Consider the following 18,562-nt stretch of genomic DNA (forward strand, 5'->3'; position numbering starts at 1 on the left):
GTGGGAATGGGTGATTGGCTGATAGGTGTGGTAAACCTGTTGATGACTGTTAACGACTGCAATTGGTCTTACAGAAAAAAGCAAGGGGTGAGATGGCTAGAGATAGCTTTATCATGTATAATGAGATAAGAATCCAATGTCTCTATTCATGTGACTTCTGTTTCAGTATATCTGAAGAAGTGTGCATGTACACTAAAGCTCATACCAATGACAAACTTAAAGGTAAAGGAACCCGACTCTGGGGTTGCGGCGCTCATCTCGCGTTATTGGCCGAGGAAGCCGGCGTACAGCTTCCAGGTCATGTGACCAGCATGACAAAACCGCTTCAGGCGAACCAGAGCAGCACATGGAAATGCCGTTTACCTTCCTACTGCAGTGGTACCTATTTATCTACTTGCACTTTGACGTGCTTTCGAACTGCTAGGTTGGCAGGAGCTGGGACCAAGCAACAGGAGCTCACCCCGTCGTGGGGATTCGAACCACCGACCTAGGCTCTGTGGTTTCACCCACAGCGCTACCCACATACCTATGACAAATTAGTTGGTCTCTAAGGTGCTACTGGAAGGAATTTTTTAATTTTGTTTCGACTATGTCAGACCATGAAGGTTGGTGGTTCAAGCACACCCAGGGACAGTCTTTGGGAGGATTCCTGCATTGCCGGGGTTTGGACTAGATGACCCTCAGGGTACCTTCCAACTCTGTAATTCTATTATTCAAAGCAGTTTCATATAACACCACCAGCTGAGTCCCTGTTGAACTGGGATGGGGAACATATCCTGACATATCTCTGGCGGAGCCAAGGATGAGGGAGCTAAGCTGTTCCGGGAAACTCCCAAGTTCAGCCAGAGATCTGCTGGATCCTAACCTGCTCATCCTGGTGGATCTGGCTATAGGATTCCTCCCAAAGTGTTTCTAAAGCTAAGTACAGTACCCTGTATACAAAGCAAGGTTTGCTTATATTCACAGTCGGCATCTATCATCGCCCTGCTTCCCACACTCTGAATGCTCACTTGGCACTGGCTGCGTCCCAGGCAGAATGCCATAGCTCAACGGAGGCAAGGAAGAAGCCATCGCAGTGGGCAAGACTGCCCATTCTTTCGCAGCATCCGTCTGCAGCCTCGAGGACTCTTGGAAAGACGAAACCTCAGCACCTTTCAAGCCAGGAGTCTGTTGCCACATGGTGAAAGGCAGTGAGGATGCCTCAACACCTTTTGCAGCAACGGTCCACGGTTGTGCAGGGATCCCTGGAGCTGAAAAATTAAGACGCATAACAGATAGGGTTGTCATATCTTGAAGAGCAAAGAAGAGGGCAGCCCGAGCCACTGCCAGCCCTAGCTGGGGAAAGAGGCATGAGGGGCCGCCGTTGCCCTCGTGCACCTTTTCCCATGGCTCAGGCTGGCAGCAGCCATGGCATAAAGAGCAGCCCAAGGCATTGCTAGTCCAAGTGGAGGCAAGACCCCAGCTCCTAGCTGATCTTGGCTGCAAAGGCCTCAATCTGCTGTGCCGCTTCTGCTTCCAGGTCACAGCACCCTCCTGAGCAGGTGTGTGCCCCCAAGCCCCTACAACCCAAATTTAAACAAAAAAACGCCCAGACATTTCCTTTAAAATTTAAAAATCTACCCTGATGGGCATGTTGGCCCCCCAAAAGAGGACATGTCCAGGTTTTCCTGGACGTATGGCAACCCTAATAACAGATACTGCAATGCACTCTACCCGGAAACTGCAATTAATCTAGAATGTGGCAGCTAGACTGGTGACTGGGAGTGGTCACTGGGACCACATAACACCGGTCCTGAGAGATCTACATTGGCTCCCAGTACGTTTCCGAGCACAATTCAAAGTGTTGGTGTTGACCTTTAAAGCCCTAAACAGCCTTGGTCCTGTATACCTGAAGGAGCGTCTCCATCCCCATCATTCAGCCCAGACACTGAGATCCAGCGCCGAGGGCCTTCTGGCGGTTTCCTCATTGCGAAAGTGAGGTTAACAGGAAACCAGACAGAGGGCCTTCTCGGTAGTGGCACCCGCCCTGTGGAACTCCCTTCCAACAGATGTCAAGGAAATAAGCAGCTATCCTATTTTTAAAAGACATCTGAAGGCAGCCCTGTTTAGGGAAGTTTTTTAATACTTAATGCTGTATTGTTTTAATATTCGATTGGAAGCCACCCTGAGTGGCTGGGGAGACTCAGCCAGTTGGGCGGGGTAAAAATAAATTGTTGTTGTTGTTGTTGTTGTTGTTGTTGTTGTTGTTGATATCCTGAGGGCTCGCTGAGAAGCCTGTCCAAGAGGCCTGTGGACAAACATTGGTCTTTTCATTGCCTGTGGTGGAAATGCAAGGGCAACAATCCTGTGCACAGTTATTTGGGAATATGTCCTATTCCCATGAGCCAGGAGTGTGAACTGCCCAAGCCCTGAAAAATGGGCATTCCAGGGGAGAGGCGAGGGACTGAGCAAGCAAGGGGTACTTACTCTGAATCTTAACTCTGTCCAGCTCAGTCACATGAAATGGCAACCTGGGGGGACTTATGGTGGAACTCAAATGCTATTTTAAAGGCTTGTCTTCCTTTGCCAGGCTTAGGTTGGCTCACTGCTGAACGTAGTTTGAATCTGGCATACGTTACGCTCACTTAATTTAAATTACCCTAGCTTTCCATACTTTAGGGAATGAAAAAAAAAGATTTGAAAACGGATTGTGTAGAATGAGGGAAGGAAAGGCTATGGTAGTCTCCTTTTCTTAGCTATTGGTCTTTGATATGAAGATGGATTCACTGTAGATGTTGGGATTTCTTTTCATGCTTAATGCAGTTTTAGGCGTTTCTGTTGCAACTGCCAATATTCAAGGCGTTTTTAATGTTATCTGTGCAGAGTACGATTGTTTGAAATGAAACGGAGCTGGTTTTAAAAGCGTTCGCAAGGGAAGCAATGAAATCTATTAAAATAAATGTGACACCTAGAAAGCGGCTGTTTGAGTGACACATTGAAGTTGCCTGCTTTATGTTCACACTCCACCCAGATATGGACTGTGCACCCTGTTCTGAATCTTCAGAACTCACTGAGGGTCGCTGGAGTTTCTGATGGACTGCCATAGCTTCCCAGAGGAGTTGGAGGAGGCTCTGCTGAAGGTGTTGTAGTCGATGAAACCTCATACGCTTTTGAAGCCTCAGTCTGCAGCCATAAGGAAACCTCTGATGATGATGATGTTGATGTTGATGTTGATGGTGATGTTGGTGATGGTGATGGTGATGGTGATGCTTCGAAGCCTGTTGGACTAACACTCGTTAGTATTGTGGGATCTTGCGTGAAACGCATCTCTTTTCCTTTCCAGTCACCAGTCTGTGGCCACATAGGTATCTTTGTAGCTGAAATATGTTTAGGAAATAGAAAGATAATATATAGATTAGATATAGATATTATGTAATTATCCTTTGCAGATTTATAAACTGCTTCACTGCCCCAAATTACCAAACTGGCATAGCCTACAGCAATAAAAAATGAGTTTGAATACAAAAAAAGAACCCAAAAAAGTTCTGAAAAACAACAAAAGCATTTCTACGGTTGTACAAATAGTACTGCAAAAAAAATGACTGGGTCACACTTTAGGGAAGGTCTTCTGAAGGAAAAGGTCTTCAGTAACCACCTAAATCTCAAGCCCCATCTCATTTCAGCTGGCAATTGATTCCAGAGGGCTGGAGCTACAACTCTAAAAGCCTGGTTTTGCAGTACAAATTAAGTGCCCCTCTGGGGCATATGGTACCCTCAGTGGTGCCCCGTCTGAGGATAAATATATATGTGCATAAACACACCACTGTCTCCACCAGTACACACATTGATTTTGTGCTTCCAACACTACTTGGCTAAAAGCCATCACAGTCAGGTACAGTCATGGTTTCCTCCAAAGTAGCCTGGGAACTGTGATACAGAAAACAGAGAATGCAACATTTTTTGGAGATGTGGAATGGAGAAGATCAGAGACAGAGCACATTTCCTTCCCCCATCAAAATGATATCATTGCCTGTACAATAAGGTAAGTGAGGGCATTTTGTACTTCTAAAAGCATTAAGAACATCTAAAAACAACCATGCCCATTGAAAGACAAAGGATTAGTCAGAGGATTGACTGACAACCCCTTTAAACCAAAGATTGCCTTTTCAAACACAGAGGGATACTTGCGCACTTTTAAATGTCCATGTGTGTTTTGCAGCATCACCCATGACCTTGTCAGCATCTTCCCATAAAGGAACCAGGCCTGGGAGAATCAAATCTAAATCTTTGAGGGAGGGAGAGAAGAAGAAAAAGGAAAGCTATTGCAGCAGAGAAAATGCAATGGCCATCACCACCAAACATTGGAAAACACCACCACAGGAAACAGGCAATAACTGATTGAGAAGCACCTCATCGCTAATCCGCCTGCCCCATGGTCATGCTGAACAGGAACCAATAACAGAGGCAGTATCTGCAACGCAGAATCTTATGACGAACACTGCAGATGAGCTTTCACAAATAGCTGGAATGGGGATCTTTCCCCCCCCAACTTGAGGGCCACGCTCACTTGCAGGCAGCCTTCGAAGGGCCACATGCCTGCAATGCAGAGAGATTGAACGTGATGACTCTTGTGGTTCCTCCCAAGTCTACAATTTCTTTGATTATTGGCCTCTGGGCCTGAGATTCCCTGCTCATATTGAATGGGATTTGCAAGGGTAACAAAAGCTAAAGGAGGAATTGGGCCCCGGGGAAGGACATTGGTGGATAGGATTGAGCTACATTAAGTACCACCATTTTGCTTGTGTGCCCAGCTGATAAGTAATGCCTCAGCAGCACTAAAGGGTCTTAGGACAGAAGCAAGCTTAGCTTCCAAAGCCTGGCCATTTCATGCAACTCAAACATGCTTCTTGTTCCTTCACAGCTCAGCTTCCCTCCATGTTACATTCAAGATACACTTACCCAGAAGGTCAGACACATTTCCTGAAAAAGTGTAGTTAATAAACGGTGACTTTTCAATGGCTTCCCACAAATCGGACAGATTTCTGCCTGTTGGGAAAACATGGATTCAGGATGCTTCAATAAAAACCTGGTTCCTTTCAGTCAATTGACTGGTGTGACAAGGGGCGAGAGAATGACCTGGGATAGCAGTAGGCAAGCAGTCTAGTGCTTGTCCCAGAATCATGGGAAGGGCTGCAGCTCAGGTCCAAGTGTTGGCTGGTGGAAAGCACGGAGGCCAACAGTAGGTGGCACTAGAGTCAATAACTGGCACAGCCAACTAAATTCTAGCTTCATCTCCATTGTCCTTCCTGTTGAGTTCATCAAAGGCAACACAGGGACCATGAAGGTAGATGTTTTCAGTTAGTGCCACACCCTGGACAGGTTATAAATACCTTCAGCCAGCATGAGGTTGGGGAGGCAGTGCCCCATTCCCCCTTAAGGATTGGCCTCCATCACTACAACCCTTCCTCTTGGCATGTTAGGTTAGCTTGGGCAGAGATTCTGCCCTGAAACACCCCCAACCAAAGCAATGAAGCTCTGAACACCCCCTGCTGAAGTGGTACGGTCCAAGGTGGGCTTTTGTGCACAGGATTCTTCTGAATACAGAGTTCAGACTTCTAAGCAACATATTTGGAGAAGAGAAGAGCAATTACATGGTTACCTGTGCGGCCTGACATGACACAAATATAGATGCAGTCCGTGTCATTTCCTTGGCTCACTGAAAGACAGATGCTGCCTTAATTAAAACCCATTGAAGAGGAACAACAACCAAAAAAAAAATTTCAGTTTTCCCATTCACATCACAAAGTCTGTGACAGAAATATCCAAAAATTATCCCGAAAGTTGTAGTGCCAAGATCTTTCAAGTTGGAATTTCAAGGGGCAACAGCAGGGAACAATGCCCTCCTTATAATTTCCTCACTGGACCTTCTTTGTAGCATGCATTAAACACACACACACACACACACACACACACACACGACAGCATCTGAGGAAATCGAGCCTAAATCTGATTCCCTCCTGAATTTGTGTAGTGGATAAGGGAGCAATCCTATAGAAAGATCCACCAGGAAGACCAGGATGGGATCCACCAGATCCTTGGCTGAAACAGGAGGATCTCAGCTCAGCCAGGCTACGCCAGCTTAACTTCCTCCATAGCTCAGTCGGTAGAGCACGAGTCTCCTAATCTCAAGGTTATGGGTTCCAGCTCCACATTGTAAGGGGTTAGACTAGATCAGCGTTTCTCAACCGCTGTTCCGCGGCACACTAGTGTGCCGCGAGACGCTGGCTGGTGTGCTGCGATGTGCGGCGACGAGAAGGGCGATTTGCATTGTCACGTGCCTGGCGGCCGCCAATATTCAACACTAACCCGCCAGAAAGCAATATTTCTCCTCCTCTTTCCCAAAGCTCAGTGCAAACGAGCCTGGCAGCCGACAATACACAACACTGACCTGCCGGAAAGCAATATTTGGCAAGTGTTTCTTACAGTCATAATTATAATATAGGCCGGCACAGAGTTAAATTTTTTAACTTTTTTAATGGTGGTGTGCCTCGTGATTTTTTTCACGGAACAAGTGTGCCGTGGCCCAAAAAAGGTTGAGAAACACTGGACTAGATGACCCTCATAGTCCCTTCCAAATCTACATTTCTATGAGCATCAACTGAATTGGGATCCAGCTGACTGAGCCAAACACTGTGGGTCTTAAGCTACTGTAAGTCCTGAAAAAGGGGTACTCCCAGTGCATGGCATGGGCAGCAGTGCTGTAGCGCGGGTTGCCAGTTCCCAGGGCATGGCAAGTATTGCACCCCCTAAGGCAGGTATTGTGCCTCCTAACCCACACCTCCAATGCTGCTGCCAGACGGAGCTGTGGAGCATCAGCAGGACATGTGTGCATGGCTCCTTGGGCTGGGGCACTGCCACGAGTCTGGCCATCTGCCCGCCTCCCCCACCAGTGGGAGACGCTCCATAACTGAGGACTGCAAGCATCCATCCTCTCTCAGCAAAGAGGTGGAGGCTGGATGCAGCGCCTCCCAGCTCAGCTGGCTGCTTCGTGCCACAGTGGCCACGTCAGACAGAGGCTCTGGGCATGGCGCTGCGTCGGCACGGCATGGTGGAGGCGGGCGAGGGTGGCGAGCTGATGCCGGGAGGCGCCACGTCCAGCCTCTACCTCTTCCCTGGCACCCTCCAGAACTTGGCACCCTGGCGCCCCACGCCATTAGCCTCTATGGGTAAGACGGCCCTGGGTGGGGAGCCCCTCTGGTCAGGGCAAAACAACATTGCTTTGGGTTACATGAAAATATATTCAATAACCACATGATGAGACGTCACCGGCTGCACTCTTGTAAAATAAAGTATACTATTCACTGTATCGTATACCAGTAATATATTTCAACAGAAATGGGTCATAAAATTCAATGGAAAAAGCAGAAGATCCAGTGGATCAGTTCATACTCTAATCAGTTCATGGATCAGGTCTAGACATTTGTACGTTCTGTTCCACGTACGTCAGTTCATAAAGTCCCAGCAATCCACATGACAAGAAGTTTCAGTTCCACAGAATCCTATTCCAAAAGAGAAGGATTTCCGGAATATTAACCTTGTTTCGCCATCCTGGGCTTCATCGGTAGTACAGGTTCTGGCTGATGCAAATAAATGCAATGTTGTGATGTCACACATTTTTACAGAAAGAATAATATAAATACCATTAAAAAACCGTACACACCGAAAGTGATGTAACAAGACAGTAGATCTGTGCCATAGTAGAAGCTGCGATAAACATCGACTTTTACAATATGGGATTATATGGACATATATTGAAATATATTATATGATACAGTGAATAGTATGCTTTATTTTGCAAGAGTGCAGCCGGTTACGTCTCATGTGGTTATTGAACCTCTGGTCAGGGCGGCAGATGGGGCCCATGGCCCGGCACCCACATTCCCTGTACAGTGGTACCTCGGTTTAAGTACACAATTGTTTCCGGAAGTCTGTACTTAACCTGAAATGTACTTAACCTGAAGCGAACTATCCCACTGAAAGTAATGGAAAGTGGATTAAGCCATTCCAGATGGTCCGCGGAGTACTTAAACCGAGGTATGACTGTACCTGCCCTGCGATTGTCAAGCTTAATGGACTTGGCATCAAATTTGCCAGCAATGACTCTTACCTGACACAATAGAGGTAGACTTGAAAATTTCTTTAAGGGAATCGGTGGAGTTGCCAACGATATCAACTAGCAAAGCAGTAAAATCTGGAGAGAGAGAACCCAGCCAAATAAATAAAGCACTTTTCTAGTCCAGGACCTCCCCCAAGTCCATCTCTTTACTACCAAAAGTGGAATGATGGAACAGTAAGAGCCAAACTACACATTTTGACAGGGATGGTGGAATCTGCAGTCTACCTGTTGGACTACAAATCCCAACATGCCTGAGAACTGGCCATCCTGGTTTACAATAATCTGTAGGGCTGCCATGTTCTCCATCCCTGGTTTACAATCATCACATCCTCCACCCAAAAAAGTGTGTTTAAATTGCCCATTTTTATTCTGAAGTATTGGCACCCAACTCCTGTGCAACGGCATATTGTTTACATGCGAGTAAAGACTGACATGTTGGGTGTATCCCTCAGATACTTTGGCAATGCCCCCCTGGTGGCAATAGCAAATATCTTTCACGCACCACTCACCTGTTAAGTCATTTGTCCTGTTGTTCAAGCAATAGCAGTACCTCATGGGGAATTTGGTGGGGTCGATATTCTTCAGGTTGGATACTGTGAAGAAAGGAGGGGGACAAAGCAACAAGACATACACTGCAGAGGCATTTAAGACATGGGCAATGTCCAATAAATTACCTGGACCAGTTGCTGTGTCTCAACCTAACCTACCTCGCAGGGTTGTTGTGAGGATAAAGGGGCGAACCTTGAGCTCCTTGGAGGAGGAAGTGGTAGATAAATTCTATTAATATTTATTTAATTGTTTGTTTCTAAATCAAGAGCTTTCATCCTCCTTTTTAGGAAAATCTCATCAAAGAAAGCAAAAAAAAAAAAGCATGGCATAATTGTCATTGAGAAACCACAATTTTTTTTAAAAAAAACCCATTAATATATATTTATTTGATTTATAACCCACCCTTCCTCCCTGAAGGAAAATTAGCTTACTGTTGTAGATGACTATGGAAACTTTATGGAAGGCATACGAGCTGTAAGATGTGATGCTCAGCAATGAGAAGAACTTTTTGCTGCCTGTGGAGATATAGACAAAACTTGCCCATCAATTATACACACATGCAAATGCATATTCGGGGAAGGGACCAAGCTCACAGGTAGAGCATTTGCTTTTCTCCTGCCCCTGCCCCTAACATCACATACCTCCTGTCTCCATTCTCAAGTGGGCATGCATTGAATGTAGTTAATCAATATGCAGGAAATAATAGAAGGGGGAGGAACAGATACCTTTGAGGGCTGTGTTTAGCATCCCATTTACCAATTCAGTCAGGTTAATCGCTGCCAGATCAACCGATTTAGCAGGCAACTCTGGAAAAGAAGAAACCATTTCTTATTAGTGCCGACATTCCGTGTTGCAATTATGCCCAAACCAAACACTTCAAAGTGCATAGTTCAGCAACAGTTTTGCGCTTGTGATTGCATATGCAACGGCTATAATGAGGTCACATAAGCCATGCCACATCCAAGACAGTGATGCGCAATATGGTTGGTACAATGCCTGTACTACTTCTCTGGGTCTCACCTCACTAGACTTCTTCCTCTTTGCATAATTGGCAGAGGTGCTTTGTGAGAATCAGTAACACCTGAAAAGTTCTCTGGTTTTGACTTGGTTTGGAAGCAGGCAATAGCACACAGAAAACAACGATAACGTAAACAGCCAAGGAGCAAATTCATACGGCTGTTTCCAGCATAAAGTGACTTCTGGTCAGTCAACTTCATGCATGTGGAATCTGTTCTCATGTGTGAGTTAACTGCACATCCTGCTGTTCTTACATTTCTGGAAAGCTTTGAGGCAGTAAGTTCTGAAGTGCTCTGGTTTGGTTGAGGAACTGCATTGCGAAATTCGGATATCAGCGAATTGTGAAGACTAGCTGTGTACAGTGGTAGCTTGGTTCTCGAATGGCTCAGTTGTCAAACGAATCTGCTCCTGAATGCCGAAAACGCAGAAATAAGTGTTCCGGTTTTTGAATGCTTTTCGGAAGCCAAACATCCAACACAGCTTCTGCTTGAGTGCAGGAAGCTCCTGCAGCCAAGCGGAAGCTGCACCTTGGTTTTTGAATGGTTTCAGGAGACGAACGGACTTCCGGAACGGATTAAGTTTGAGAACCAAGGTACCACTGTATTGGTTTGTGTATTGGTTTGAGAAGCGCAAATCAGATGGGTTTCATACATTGGTTCTAATTGGGTCGACAGTCACAATGATGATGGGAAGAAGCTGATTTAGAGACCCATAGTGGTTAGCGCAATCACACCATTGTCTCAAGCAAAATATTGCATTAGCCGGCATTAGCCAGCCCCTTTTTTGGTGGGTGGAGCGCAAAGGGGAAAGTGGAGTGGAGTGCAAAGGGGAAAGTATCAATTTATTCATTCGAAACAAAATAAAAAAATTCCTTCCAGCAGCACCTTAAGAGACCAACTAAGTTTGTCATAGGTATGAGCTTTCGTGTGCATGCACACTTCTTCAGATAACATCATTTGAAACATTCATCCTTCACCCTTCCTGCAGTTCTGATTTTGGGTAGTGTGCAAGACTATATATCTTATGAGGAACGGCTTAGGGAGCTGGGTATGTTTAGCCTGGAGAAGAGAAGGTTAAGGGGTGATATGATAACCATGTTCAAATATATAAAAGGATGTCATATAGAGGAGGGAGAAAGGTTGTTTTCTGCTGCTCCAGAGAAGCGGACACGGAGCAATGGATTCAAACTACAAGAAAGAAAATTCCACCTAAACATTAGGAAGAACTTCCTGACAGTAAGAGCTGTTCGGCAGTGGAATTTGCTGCCAAGGAGTGTGGTGGAGTCTCCTTCTTTGGAGGTCTTTAAGCAGAGGCTTGACAGCCATCTGTCAGGAATGCTTTGATGGTGTTTCCTGCTTGGCAGGGGGTTGGACTGGATGGCCCTTGTGGTCTCTTCCAACTCTATGATTCTATGATTCTATATCAACACACTCCCTTATTTATAACCCTTGAGTTTCCACAGAAAGACTTACCCGCAGTTGCCAGCACCGCCACTTTGTTGCTCTCTCCTTTCACGCTTTCGGCTGCAAAAGATATTTAAGAGGCTTCTATGCTTCATGCCACAATCTATCAAAACAAAACTTACTTGAAGAGTGTTTTGTTTGAAAATGGTGAAGTGCTTCTTGGAGATCTTCTGCATCAGTAATGGTGGGATACAGGGAATGGAAAAGCTTTGAGTCGGAAACCTTTTGGGTGCCCTTGATGAATTGGGATCTGATTCAGAAAGTCTGGTTTATATTTAGTAAATGGAACTTTTAAAAAAATAAAAAGCAGATGCTTTCATTGAAGCCTAGAAACAACTTCAATAATTTTTCAAGCAGTCAAAGGTAGTTACACTGAAAAATCAGGGTTGTTTTTTTCTAGGACCCTGGCAGTCAAATCTTGCACATATCTATTCGGAAGAAAAGTCCCATTTGTCCAGTGGGGCTTGCTCCCAGGTAATTGAACACAGGTTTGCAGCCTGAACGGCAGCTTCGAGTTCCAGCTTCTCATTTCATAAATTGGTTTGACTCTGAAAGTCTGCAAGCTAATATGAAATGGGTATTTTGTTACCTGCTAAAAGCCTGCTCCTTTGCTGATAGCAAGACCCAGAGATGGTCCGAGATGTTTTGCTGCTTGAGGTGAAGCACAAAACAGAGCCCCTTCCCTAACTATACTGGTCGTACCCTGATGATAGGATAGGATCCCCCCTTCCTTCACCTAAGAGCACCGGGCTAGTTTACGAGATAGCGGGCAGCCTGTGGGTCACCCAAAGCACCAGCATCTCGTTGATGCTCCCAACCTCCCAGCACCGTGCTGCCAGAGGCAGCTGCCTCCTTCTGCCTGACAGAGCTGGCCCTGTGAAGATTTGCATATGCACATACTGTATGTTACTTACCCAAGCTGGAAGCAAACAGGAGGCAAAGGAACCCGAGGGATATATTAACAGCACCATGCAGAGGGAACCATGACATTTTGGAATCTGACTTCCAGTTATGTAAATTGCCTGGAGTGTGAGAAAAGAGAGAGAGATGGGTGACTCGGTACCTCTGGTGGAAAGGTAAGGTAGTCTACTTGGTTGTGATTAACTTAAATTTTTTTAAAAAATTCCTTCAGTAGCACCTTAAAGACCAATAAGTTTTTATTTTGGTATGAGCTTTCGTGTGCATGCAAAATAAAAACCTAGTTGGTCTTTAAGGTGCTACTGAAGGAGTTTTTTTATTTTGTTTCGACTCAGACCAACACAGCTACCTACCTGTAACTTTTTTTAAAAATATATTATTATTGGATTTTTTTTTTAAGTCACAAGTGTAAACTTCAAACAAAACCAAAGGTTATAATGCCCTGCCCTGCCTCTCTCCACCTGGCTTGGGGTGGGGCCTGGAGAGCTCCATAAAGGACTGCTGCTTCTGCTGCTCAACAGAGATGGCTCCTTTTTAAAGTTGTTTCATTTTTTTATCTATGTCATTTTAAATTGTTATTGATATTAATGTATTTTTTAGTTTTAGATTTTATGATTCATGTGGAAATTGTTACCCATTTGGTTGTGTACCTTTTGATGTGCTTTATTTATTGTTTATGGCTTTTGTTATGTTGGCAATTACGTTAATTGTGTCATGTTGTAAGCTGCCATGGGCATTGTTTTAACTATGGAAAGGCGGCATACCAATAACATGATGGTGATGATGAACTTTCCTCATTGCTAGAACGCCATAAAATGATTAATGCATTAATTATACTCTGCTGCCATGTTGGCTCACAAAGTACCGTAATTTTTCGCTCCATAAGACGCACTCCCCCCCCTCCTAAAAACGAAGGGGAAATGTCTGTGGGCGGGCGGAGGGATGCCTTTGCCGCCCGAGCCATGGCTCCCAGCGGTGGCGGAGGGACGAGCAGCCCAAAATATCACTGCTCCCCCCTCCTTCACTGCCGCCACCAGAGCAGCAGGGGAGGAAGGAGCAGCCCGCTTTGGGGCTGTTCGTTCCTCCCCTGCCCCTTTGCCGCAGCCGCCGACAACGGCAAAGGGGCGGTGGCGGGACCAGCAGCCCAATAAGGCTCCTTTTGGGCTGCTGGTCCCTCTGCTGCCTCTGCCGCTCGCAAGAGCCGGCATTGGAGGCACGGTTGGGAAAGGCGCAGTGCAGTGCCTCTCCCAACCGCGCCTCCTGTCCCAGTGAGAGGCGGCGGCTCCTTTCAGGCCGCTTGTCCCCCTGCCGCCTCTGCTGCTTACAGGCTGTGTGCGGCTACCACTCAAGCAAAGCAGGAGCCGCGCACAGCCTGTAAGCAGCTCCCACTCTGCTTGCTTGTCAGCAAGCCAGGAGGAGGGACGGATGGGAGCCCTGTCCGTCCCTCCTCCTGGCTTGCTGAAAAGCGAGAGCCGCTTACACTCTCTGTGCGGCTCTCGCTGGCAGCCTCCCCTTTCTCCTGAAGCCCCGGGGAAGGTTTGGGAGCGGTGGGCTGGCTGTTCGCCATTGCCTCGCTCTGAGAATATATTTTTTTCTTGTTTTCCTGCTCTAAAAACTAGGTGTGTCTTATGGTTGGGTGCGTCTTACGGAGCGAAAAATGTGGCATTTCCCATCAATATCTAACATTGGCTCCTTAAATATTTTCAGTTGATGGCATCAAAATTGTGCCAAATGTATCTTTTTTTGGAAATGCCTTTTTGAGGGGGCACAAAGCAAGAGCCCCCAGCCCAGCCCAATGCTCACCTCCTGGCATCAGGGGAAACAACGTTCGCAGAGAGGAATGATCGGCTCCCACCCCGGGCACCATGAACTCCCGCAATGCCGCTGGCCCACATTTCTTATGGTAAATTAGAAGTTCTCTTCATGAAGGCTCCCCCCCCCTTCCTAAACTAAACAGCCACACCCAATGGCTGAGCTGCTCTTGACTTTTCCAGGAGGCCAAAATGGTGTCAGAAGATCACATGGCTGGGCCAAATTAAAAAACCCCACATTGGGATGGCTTTGTGTCATATCTGCAAAATAGCCTCCCTGTTTGGGCGGACAATTACCCGAGCCTCTGCATTATTGCAACATTTTGGAATGGAGGAAGGATGAAAGCAAGACAAATGCCTTTGATGTCTATTAATATTGCACGGAAGAATGAACCGGTCTGTCAGCTGGCCGGCCGTCGTTACCAGTTTGGTTCAACACATGGTCACGGATAAAAGGAAGCGTTTCTCATATGTCCAAGCAATTTTCCAACCCAAACTGGTGGGGAGCAGTACTGAGCAACACAGAAAGAAAAGAGAAAGGAGCTCTTTGAATATATTAAGATTATTCAAATGGAGCTTGTGGGTATTCCGTGACAAGATACCAGTTCCCATGAGATTCATTACAGCTTCTCAAGTTATTCCCATGTGTTGCATCTGTCCTTATTTACCAGGGACAATTCCCAGTTTCATTGTCACAATTTTTGCTTTGGGGGTACGGCTTTTGAATGTTTTGTTGGAGTATGAATTGTCTTTTCTTTGGGCTTTTCTCCTCCCCCACCCAAGATCCCTAGAGCAGGAGTGGGCAGAAGGGAAAGATTTGCAGTAGATCGGCAAGGGTGGCTGAACCCCACCCCACCCCCACTCTAGTACAGAAATCATGGGGGGTAATTAAGAATGGACTATTCTGTAGGAGGGCTGCGAGCTCATCTCAGTTCTAGTTCTCAGAACTTGGTAGCTGTGCAAAGCCTGGATAGCCCATTTGCTTAGAGCATGGTGCTGATAATGCCAAGGTTACAGGTTCGATCCCTACATGGGACAGTTACATATTTCTGCATTGCAGGGGGGTTGGACTAGATGATCCTCAGGGTCCCACCGAAATGAATGAAAATGCCTAAGGCAGAGCTTTCCAAACTGTGTGTCACAATACGTTAGTGTGTCGGCTGCAGTGTGTAGGTGTGTCGTGCGAATGCTCCCTGCACTGCTCCCGGGACTTGAAAAGGGGTTAGTTTAACCCCCGGTTTGCTAATAAAACTGAATGACTGCTTCGCAAAATGATGCATGTCTAAAAAGCGTGTCGCCAACCTGAACAGTTTGGAAAGCTCTGGACTAAGGTCTACTCTGTTTTTACTAACCTTGGATAAAACCCATTTTTGTTATTTATTAGAAAACATTTCAAATTTATTATTATTATTATTATTATTATTATTATTATTATTATTATTATTATTCTACATACATAGAAGTCCCAGTGGTCTCCCATCCAGTTTAAAGACTACTTTTGTCCCTGCCTAACCCTACTGAAGATATTTTCATTCTGGCCAGCTGTTTGCACAATAGGACAAGCTATTTTAGATATAGTTTTACTGATACTATTTGCTGATGAATTGTTACTGTTACGACTTCGCAGTTTAACTGAAAGCGGCATTTTGTATAATTATCCATCTATTAATTTTTATCCGCCCTGAGCTCCAGATCGCAGGAGGGGCAGGATGCAAGACTCTCTAATGAGCAAACGAATAAATACATAAAATAACTCGGCAATGATTGGCAAAAGACAATCCCTTGCATTTTGAAACCATTCAGTAGGCTCATCACTAATATTTTAAAACCTCTTCTGTAGCAGTTTTTACTGCTGAGCATCTAAGGAGAGTCACTGTTAATGATGACTTTTGAAGTCCAGCCCCACACCCACAATTTCATTCAGCTTTAAAAAATCAATATTAAATAATATGCAAATAGAACATTCAAGGAAGGTTTTCCATTTTGTTTTGCTACTATGTGTAGCATTTCTATGACATGCTATTATTTTGACGCCAAAGCTGAATTCAACAAAACATTTATTTTCTAACACATTTAAGGTTCACGATGGGGACTGGGCCATTAACTTCAGTAGGGAAAAGACAGCTTCATTCCAAATATATCAATTTATAACCTGTTTGATCATCCATAATCAGACCATTTAATCAGGATTAAGTGCCTTTTCATTGCTCCGACCCGAGTAACAAAAACATTAGCCATGGTTCACGTGTACCATTTAGCACAACAAGTAACTTACAGTGTTCTCCTTTTTGTGCATTGCCAGTAATGTCAAATTACGTATCAGGTGTCCCCCCTGCTTTTATCAGTAGCAATACACAAGGAATTACTGCGAATGCAAAGAACACAGAGAGATCTCTTGTTTTACAACTCTTCCTGTTTAAGCTCATTTCCAACAGGCAAAAGGCCTCTGTCTCAGATCTGAAGCTAACTTCAAATATTTATATATATATATATTGCAAATTAGAAATCATTTTCTTGATCACTAATCCCTATACTTAAAGTTAGCTTGTTACATTTATCATTCTGTCTGGTCCATTATTAGAGGAGGGGTTTGTGTTGTGGCTGTTTTAAAACTTTTCAAAAAGGGCTATATTTATGTTGAAACTATCCAGGGTCTGTCTCTCTGTCTCTCTCTCTCTCTCTCTCTCCATATCTATGTATCTTTTCGTTTCAACTCACCTGGCTTCTGTGGATGGTGTTGATAAAGCCCTGCAAGAGTATTCAGCCAAAACGGTTATCTCACTCCTTTTGATGAAAGGTGACTGAGCTGAGAATGGACAGGCTCGATAACCTTGTTTTTAAAAGATAAGCCGGTGGAAAAATAGAAATGTCAGTCTCCATGGGATGGAGTAAGTGAAAGGCAAGCAAAAAGTGCTTGTGGCACGAACTGGAGTGAATCCCTTAGTGGGATGACATAGCAAGGTGCGATGTGAAGCCACATTTGGCAGTAATTACATTCCCTGAAAAGTAGAATTGAGAGGATCGTTTCTCCAACATTTAAAGAGACAGGCCCTCTTAGTGTCACAAAGGAACATCCCTTCTGGAACAAAGAGAGGTTGACTTCAGAAAATGGCTCTCTCTGTGTTAGTGCTTTGCATTAGTTCTGAATCCTGACAAGACTGAAGTACTGTTTCTGGGGGACAGGGGGCAGGCAGGTGTGGAGGACTCCCTGGTCCTGAATGGGGTAACTGTGCCCCTGAAGGACCAGGTGCGCAGCCTGGGAGTCATTCTGGACTCACAGCTGTCCATGGAGGCGCAGGTCAATTCTGTGTCCAGGGCAGCTGTCTATCAGCTCCATCTGGTACGCAGGCTGAGACCCTACCTGCCTGCAAACTGTCTCGCCAGAGTGGTGCATGCTCTGGTTATCTCTCGCTTGGACTACTGCAACACACTCTATGTGGGGCTACCTTTGAAGGTGACCCGGAAACTACAACTAATCCAGAATGCGGCAGCTAGACTGGGAGTGGCTGCCAAGACCATATAACACCAGTCCTAAAAGACCTACATTGGCTCCCAGTACATTTCCGAGCACAATTCAAAGTGTTTGTGTCGACCTTTAAAGCCCTAAATGGCCTCGGTCCAGTATACCTGAAGGAGCGTCTCCACCCACATTGTTCTGCCCAGACACTAAGGTCCAGCGCTGAGGGCCTTCTGGCGGTTCCGTCACTGCGAGAAGTGAGGTTACAGGGAACCAGCCAGAGGGCCTTCTCGGTAGTGGCGCCTGCCTTGGGGAACGCCCGCCCATCCAATGTCAAGGAAATAAACAGCTATCTGATTTTTAGAAGACATATGAAGGCAACCATGTTTAGGGAAGTTTTTAATGTTTGATGTTTTATGGCATTTTAATATTCTGTTGGGAGCCACCCCAAGTGGCTGGGAAAACCCAGCCAGATGGGCGGGGTATATGTAATAAACTGTTGTTGTTGTTGTTGTTGTTGTTGTTGTTGTTATTGTTGTTGTTAATAATACTACTACTACTACTATTATTAGCCCACATGCCTCTCTGTATGTTGTTGTTAATTAAATTTATATACTAAATTTTATATTCCAAGGATCTCAAAGTGGTGTGCCTGGTTCTCCTCCTCCCCACAACCCTGTGAGGTAGGCTCGGCTAAGAGATGGTGACTGGTCACCCAGTTAGCTTCATGGCTGAGCAGGGATTTGAACCCTGGTCTCCTAGGTCCTAGCCCAGGCATCCCCAAACTTCGGCCCTCCAGCTGTTTTGGACTACAATTCCCATCTTCCCCGACCACTGGTCCTGTTAGCTAGGGATCATGGGAGTTGTAGGCCAAAACATCTGGAGGGCCACAGTTTGGGGATGCCTGTCCTAGCCCAACACTCTAACCATTAAGCTACACTGGCTCTTTTAACTGTCAGACTACACATGATGAGGGAGATCTGCCTACAGTGGGCTGGTCCCAGGAAGACAGGTGTTTTTAATGGTGGGTTCACCTCTGGCGTCCAGCATCCTATGCAAACAGAGGATTGCTTTGGGTTTGATGCCTATTCAGCTGCACAGGCTTGATCAGGTCTTGAATCCAGCCAGTTATGTGCTTAATTCTGCCCAATGTGAAGGCAGGGGCATAGGAAAAGGGGGGCAATGGGAACGC

The 18,562-nt window shown here is 45.6% G+C and overlaps 1 protein-coding gene across 2 annotated transcripts in view; it reads right to left on the reverse strand.

Moving 5' to 3' along the window:
- HHLA1 (HHLA1 neighbor of OC90) overlaps positions 1–12,174 on the reverse strand; it is a 34,492-nt gene extending 22,318 nt beyond the window's left edge. Inside the window, exons 1-11 of one of the 2 annotated variants that reach the window (XM_088674996.1) lie at positions 12,099–12,174; positions 11,194–11,244; positions 9,430–9,510; positions 9,136–9,219; positions 8,665–8,748; positions 8,147–8,230; positions 5,639–5,695; positions 4,939–5,025; positions 4,172–4,264; positions 3,051–3,356; positions 1,011–1,250 (exon numbers count right to left, since the gene is read on the reverse strand). In XM_088674996.1, the coding sequence (XP_088531122.1) occupies positions 1,011–1,250; positions 3,051–3,356; positions 4,172–4,264; positions 4,939–5,025; positions 5,639–5,695; positions 8,147–8,230; positions 8,665–8,748; positions 9,136–9,219; positions 9,430–9,510; positions 11,194–11,244; positions 12,099–12,174 (1,243 nt within the window). The remainder of the gene's footprint in view (positions 1–1,010; positions 1,251–3,050; positions 3,357–4,171; positions 4,265–4,938; positions 5,026–5,638; positions 5,696–8,146; positions 8,231–8,664; positions 8,749–9,135; positions 9,220–9,429; positions 9,511–11,193; positions 11,245–12,098) is intronic. The other variant, XM_088674997.1, reaches the window with a different exon arrangement.
- Between the last annotated feature and the right edge of the window lie 6,388 nt (positions 12,175–18,562).

This window comes from Zootoca vivipara, chromosome 8, assembly GCF_965207765.1.
Source record: "Zootoca vivipara chromosome 8, rZooViv2.hap1.1, whole genome shotgun sequence".
NCBI lineage: Eukaryota > Metazoa > Chordata > Lepidosauria > Squamata > Lacertidae > Zootoca > Zootoca vivipara.